The sequence below is a fragment of the Sinocyclocheilus anshuiensis genome, unplaced genomic scaffold (genome assembly GCF_001515605.1).
Source record: "Sinocyclocheilus anshuiensis isolate Anshui unplaced genomic scaffold, SAMN03320099.WGS_v1.1 scaffold2129, whole genome shotgun sequence".
Taxonomy (NCBI): Eukaryota; Metazoa; Chordata; class Actinopteri; order Cypriniformes; family Cyprinidae; genus Sinocyclocheilus; species Sinocyclocheilus anshuiensis.
This window is the reverse complement of record NW_015552540.1, coordinates 23,374-30,562: the sequence shown is the minus strand read 5'-3', so window position 1 is coordinate 30,562 and position 7,189 is coordinate 23,374. Positions and strand designations below refer to the sequence as shown.

At 36.1% G+C, this 7,189-nt stretch overlaps 1 protein-coding gene across 16 annotated transcripts in view; it reads right to left on the bottom strand.

The window, feature by feature from the left end:
• The window catches only part of LOC107663951 (MAP kinase-activating death domain protein-like), a 39,548-nt gene that overhangs the window by 21,232 nt on the left and 11,127 nt on the right, over positions 1-7,189 (bottom strand). For 12 of the 16 annotated variants that reach the window (XM_016454361.1, XM_016454363.1, XM_016454366.1 and 9 more), the window contains 3 exons: positions 5,531-5,560; positions 3,425-3,484; positions 1,105-1,213 (listed from right to left, as the gene is read on the bottom strand). In XM_016454361.1, coding sequence (XP_016309847.1) covers positions 1,105-1,213; positions 3,425-3,484; positions 5,531-5,560 — 199 coding nt within the window. The remainder of the gene's footprint in view (positions 1-1,104; positions 1,214-3,424; positions 3,485-5,530; positions 5,561-7,189) is intronic. The other 4 variants (XM_016454368.1, XM_016454372.1, XM_016454371.1 and 1 more) reach the window with 3 other exon arrangements.

The following is a 7,189-nucleotide window of genomic DNA, read 5'->3' as shown; positions in this document are numbered from 1 at the left end:
ATATACATATATATATATATATATATATATATATATATACATATACATACAGTATATATATAGTGCTGTGAAAATGTTTTTGCCCCCTTCCTGTTTTTTTATTTTTTGCATGTTTGTCACACTTAAATGATTCAGATCATCACACTACTTTTAATATTACACATAGATAACCCAAGCAAATACAAAATGCAGTTTTTAAATAATGATTTTATTTAAGGGAAAAAACTGACGTTCTTTTTATGAAATGCTGTGTTGGTTTAACGCCAGATGTAACGGGTCACACACCTTCCAAAAAGTTCAACTTTTGTCTCATCAGTTCGCAGAATATTTGCCCAAAAGTCTTGGGGATAATCAAGATATTTTTTGCCAAATGTGAGATGAGCCTTTGTGTTCCTCCTGGATGAGTCGTCGTTGCGCTCTTGGAGTAATTTTGGTAGGTCGGCCACTTCTGGGAAGGTTCACCACTGTTCTAAGTTTTCTCCATTTGTAGATAATGGCTCTGACTGTGGTTGGCTGGAGTCCCAAAGCCTTAGAAATGGCTTTATAACCCTTTCCAGACTGATACATGTTTTGATCATAAACTATTTTCATGATCAAACTATCATGAACTCTTTAAGTATGCTTCACTTTGTCAGACAGGCTCTATTTAAGTGATTTCTTGATTCAACAAGTCTGGCAGTAATCAGGCCTGAGTGTGGCTAGTAAAATTTAACTCAGCTTTCTAAAATACTGTCGTTAATCACAGTTCTTTCATGATTTAACAGGAGGGGGCAATTCATTTTTCACATAGGGCCAGGTAGGTTTGGAAAGCTTTTTTCCCTTAATAAATAAAATAATCATTTAAAAACTAGCGAAAACATTAAGTGTAACAGGGACATGAATATATATATATATATACTGTATATAACTGCCTCCTCATTTTAAACACCAACGCACGCCACTGATATCTATATATATATCTATATATATATATAAATAATTGTATTCTATTATTTTAAAAGCATAAGTGGGTGGTCACACTATTGTACTCCAATTCTAATTTCTAATTTGTAAGATCCTTCAGATAAAGACACCTATGAATAAATATGAGGGTCATTGCATTACCTGGTGTTGTTGGCTCTGCCCTGAGGAGATGGAGACTCTCTCTTGACGGTGGGGCTGTGCTTAATAACAGAGGATTTCTGATCTACCAGCGCTCTGGGGGCTCGAGCACCTACAACAGATCATTCACTTCATCAGACTGGATATAGACCTTATATGTACGAATGTGTGTCACATGAAACCTGCTTCCATTTGTCAACACCCACCCATTAACCAATCACCAACCTATCCACCTCTACATACACAAACACACTCACAAATAAAGCATGAATTTCTTTAAAATTCTTTAGTAAACAATCCACTTGAAAACACACATCTAATAAACACCACAGCAGAAACACAAAGACGACAGCATTAAAACACAGTGCAGTCTAAGGCCTCTACACAGATGTTTTAACCCTGTGTCCGGTAATAGTATAGAATCAATAGAAGTAAAGGGCAACACACATACAGCTTTTAACAGACTCACACACACGCTCAAGCAACTTGCTAATATTCTTTTGCACCTCAGTTTTTTGGACACTGCAGTTAGGGGGTATACCATGACTAATGATGCTAACGTTGACAGTTATAGGAGCGACTGAAGGACTGGAGCAGTAAGGAGACCTACAGGAGCAATGACGCTGGTTGGAGCAAACACACAAACACATACACACACACACACACAGGCAAAGAACAGAGTGAGAAAGATGAGTGAGAAACAGACTGCATGGCAACAAGAAACACAAAAAAAAAAAAAAAAAAAAAAAAGCCCTATCGGTTCAGATGATCATACTACACACACTTAGCTGTGAGTGTACGGCAACAGCACATACACTAACACACAGTGTGTGTGTCTATACAGCCTCTGTGCATTCATCTGAACATTTACATGCGTAAAGCACAACCGGTGCATGGATGGTTTGTGCCGCATACAAGGGCATTAACAGATGGACATCTTCACACACATTTCACACTGTGTCGTTAGATTGCACGTTAGATTTGGCCAGGGAATATTTTCAGACAAGACTTACATGCCTCATAATGAAATCTGAATAATTATATGTCATTACAAACTTGCCAAAGAAGTTATTTTAAATAATCTCACAAGAATAAAGAGCAAATACATGAATTATGAATTCAAGGCTGCTAGGAAGATGCAGACATTTAAATAACAATGGCATTCTCCATCTATAAAATCCAGCGGACAGCTTCTGTTTGGAGCCCCATCAGTTATGTGACTCAGTGCACTCTTCTGTAATTAACTGCATAGGGTAAAAAAAGTTCAAAAAGTAAGATTTATTTTAAGGAAATCAATAATTTTATTCAGCAAGGATGCAATAAATTGATCAAAGTAAAGACATTTATAATGTTACAAAAGATTTCTATTTTCTTTTTTTACCAAACTTTCTATTCATCAAAAAAAAAAAAAAAAAAAAAAAATCATTAAAAATGCACCACGGATTCCAACAAATATAAAAAATAAACAAATATTTACCAGTGCAATAGTTTTCAACAGTGACAATAATAAGTAATGTTTCTTGAGAACCAAGTCAGCATATTAGAATAATTTCTGAAGACTCATGCCCTGAAAACTGGAGTAATGGCTGCTGAGAATTGATAATAAACTACATTTTAAAATATATTAAAATAGAAAACCAAAAATAGTATGAAATAGTTCATTTAAATTTTAACATTACCGTATTTAAATATAGTGTATTTATTGTATTTTTTATCAAATAAATGCAGCCTTTGTGACCAATAAAAAAAATCTTACTATCCTTAAACTATAATGTATAGTCAGAAGGTCAATATGGGAAAAACACAGGTGGGATGATCAGGACCCAATTGTGGCTCAGAACAATCTTCAATAACCATGAGTCTGTTTATTTTGCGATAACGACTGACTAATTGCACCTTTTTTCCCCGCAAAATCAATACATTTATTTTCAAATAAATAAGATAGTCAAAGTAGCCACTTTCTGCATAGATCTGCACATTCTGGACATTTTCTCATCCAACTTCATCTCATTTTTAGGATAATCCATAATTCAAATGCTGCCTAGAGCTTAATAAGCCTCAGTGAAATCATCAATCTCTCTAACCTGCACTTTTCCCAAACTTTCTATATAACATAGCATAAGTCCTTTTCGTTTTTACATTACAGGTCCAGTCCATCAACAGAACACATGACATGTGAAACAAAAGAGTCAAACGATTACAATCACAGTGACTGACATCTGACATTAGGAATAAGGAAGCAATGGTGGAACAGGATGCTGGGAGATGTAGCTGACTGGCTTTGGAGAAGAATGCAGCTCACGCAGCAAAGGGCAGAACCCACCTTCTCCGCTCCCCGGGCCGATCTCTGTTACAATCTCCATTAGAGAATTTAGCCCAAATACTGGACACAGAAGCCAGAATTAGTGCAGGGGGTCAAAGAGGGGACAGAGAACAACAACGGCCCAGACAGAACCAGTCCAAACATCAACCCACAACCACAAGCACCGGACACATGTACATATACAACAGAGAAAACCAGCAGAGAGCATGGAATATGAAAAACAGAGAAAAAGAGAGAAAGCATATAAGCATATAAGCATTATAGAAAAATATAAGCATTTCAGACTTCCATTTGGTCAGAATAGCTTGTGATTTGGGAAGTCTTGATTAATTGCGATTACATGTGATTAATGATAGAATGAAGCCATTCTACAAAACTCCATTCATAAAAAGAACAAAAACTAAATGGCATATACCATGGCATATAATAAGCAGAAATATTATTTAAAACATGCTTCAGCTCTATATAAGTAAATTGTGATTTTAAAAATAATTTATAAATTAACTGAAATATTTGTATTTTTAAAGTTGCCATGTAATTAAAAATGTCACTATTTTGAAAATGCATGTTATACATCTTAACTTGAACAATTAATTTGTGCATGTTGTCATTTTTACATTTTTTATTTTTTTTAATCAAATGTCATAACTGAAAACACCTTCTCTTAGGTGACCAAGCAAGACTTCTCTAATCATTTAGTCCAATTAAACATAACAAAATCGACTGCAAGTTGCATTATTCTTAAAATCCAATCCATAGCAATCAATGAGCAGAACCAAGTCCCCATTTTATTATTTTTTCCCCCCAATAATTCATTATATTGGGATGTACAATCCAGATGTTGCTCCTTCCGTTTCATCACAACTTTAAAGGAATGATCACATTCAACATGACATGAAAACTAGATTAATTTCTCTCAGTGTGAGTTTTTAAAATCAGGATAGTCATAATTCTTTGCTTAATATTGTTATATCATATTTGTATTTCCTGTGAGTTTTGATGCTGTTTGAGAAATCTGAAATCTGAAAAGGGCAAAAAATTACTTTTAGGAGACAGCAAAGGGGGCACATTTTTTAACAGAATTATATTAAATTGATTATTTTTTTATTGTTAACAAAAACAAGGCTAAAAGCACCTTCTTCAAATTGGCACAGTAAAACTGCTGGAAGGACTGTCTGGTCGAAGGGTGTGCGTGTGTGTTTACTGAACATTAAAAGAAAAAAATCATTACCAGTCGACATGCTAGCTGGAATGCAGTGTGCTTTCGTGTCCTGGAGTGCTCTATTGGTTTTCTCCTGTACCCAGCTTTAAAAGCAGCAATACTACTGCTCTGCTTAAAGCGCCACAATATCTGTGCGCATAGAAGCTACAATCCTTGACATATCATCGATTTATTTTAAAACACCTACACAACCACCAGACTTCAAAGTCTTCTTTATCGAGACTTTGGTGGAAACCCATCTACCAAGTTTAGTAGAAACTACATTTCAGTTCTGAAGCTGATCAGAGCTTGAAATGTACTGAGTGGCTGCACTTCTCCCAGCGTGGTTTTGTTATCTTCAATTCACCCAGAGTTCAGGTGGAATTGAAATGGAACAGACCTCAACTCTGTCTCCAACTGAGATGACACACAAATAAAGGAAAAAAAACACTGCACACAACACAAAGAGCAGTCAAAAATCATCTCATTCCATTCCTACGGAAACATCCTTTCTGTATAGAAAGAAAAAGGTTTTGAAATGCAACCACAAACTGGCTGTTGTCTATTAAGGTGCCACCATTATTATGTTCATTACTAACAATCACAATAGGAGGAGAATAGGAGGAGGAAAGGCATAGTGGATATATGTGAGCACAGATATATCCTCTATCTTAGAGGTTCCAAACTGCTGTCCCACAAGATTTTATTTTCCAACCCTGAAATAGCACACATTATCAGTTCATGACAAGTGCTGTTTGGCGCTATAGTTGAGATTCAGGGGTGTAAAAGGAAGCATCAAGGACAGGAGTTAGGAGTTTCTCATTCTCTCAGGACTCAAAGGGTCTATATTACTATAAACAGCAACTGGTTTCATCATTAGGGCAGGCTACAGATATGAAACATACCAGGACTCTCAGGACTGTCATCAGCATCGTCTGAGCAATACAATCATTCAAAATCATAAACAAACAGAAAATAAAGTCAACAATAACAACAATATGCCACTATTTTCCACTAAATCAGTTTCTTCACAGTGCAAAAAGGAGGCAAGATATTCATCACTTTCAGGGCAGCAACACTGGATAAAAGACATGTGGGGCAAAGAAATCAGGCAACATTCCCACAAACCTTGATCTGTGTCCTCTGTTAAATCAAAATTAAAATATTCTTTAAAAGAAATACAACAAATCATAAAGGAAGAAGAGGAAAAAGTAGAACAATGAAAAGGTTGGAGCCTTTCTAAACCTAATGCCTGTACTAAACAGATGTAGTGTTAGTCTTCCTTAAACTACAGAATTACTGTAGTAGAATTAACATCTACTTATTTGACCCTTAAATTACTTGAATTCAGTGGAAGTTATATAACAAGTTCAATCTAATTGGAGTGATTCAACCATTAGTCACACTGCCTTCGTAAAGCCAGAGGTAAAAAAGAAAGATGAGGAAAGGATTTGGAGAGAAGGAGAGGAGGAAGAAGAAGAAGAATAGAAGAGAACTGGACTAGACTGGAAAAATGAGACGGGGCGAAATGGGTGGATAAGCGAGAAGGTCGCACGGAGAGATCCGAGAGGATGTATGTACCTTTGAGGCTGGGGAATGGCGTGTTCTTCTCTCGAGCTTTATTAGGCAGAGCCAGACTGGACAGACTAAAACTGGTGCCATGGTTTTTATACAGGTTACCTGCACACATACGATTAAGGTGAGACGTACAACAGGGAACACACATTTCTGTGTAACACTGTGTCCTAACTACACGCGACAAGCAATTTGGGTGCCCACACTAGACGTGACGTGGCACCGCGACCTGACAGAATCAATCAAATATCACAGCCAATCAGAAGCGTGAGTGGGCGGGCTCTCTCTGGAAGCGTTCTGCACTCGCAACGAAATGGATAAGTTTATAATCCAATTCATAAATATTAAACCTTTTTAACATTACTAAATGTACATACTGAGTGACTGATACCATCTTTGTTATGGAATACGCTTGTTGGTTCGCAGTGAGTCACAGTTTTAACGGACATTTTTGCTTTAATTTATTATTTGAGGTAAACTGTCTGTTGTTGCTTTAAGTATGTCTATAAATGCCACGCAATATGATAGTCAAACTCACATTAGACACTTTTAACATTGAATAAAGCACATAATCTGTATTTGAGATTATCACTTTCATTAGTTTGTATGTTGTTGTTCTAGCCGCGACGTCGTGGAAATAGAAACCGTTTCTAAAATAGAAATTTCATGTGTCGTCGTTGTGGCTAGTTAGGACAAAACCTCAGATTAACATGGAAAAGATACCTTTAATCGCATGTCGCGGCGTCGTGTGTAGTTAGGACACGGTGTAATGCAGTACCAATACCAGACATTTCAATAGTCAGTGTCAATACCAGTGAACTTTTACAATGTTCAAACCCTTAGCAAATGCTAAAATTCCACTGAAGATATTCTGATATTTAAAAAGTCAATATTAATATACACCATTGCTCAAAGCTTGTTTTGGAAACAAGGCACCTATGCTCACCAAATCTGCATTCATAAAAAAAATAATAATAATAATAATTATA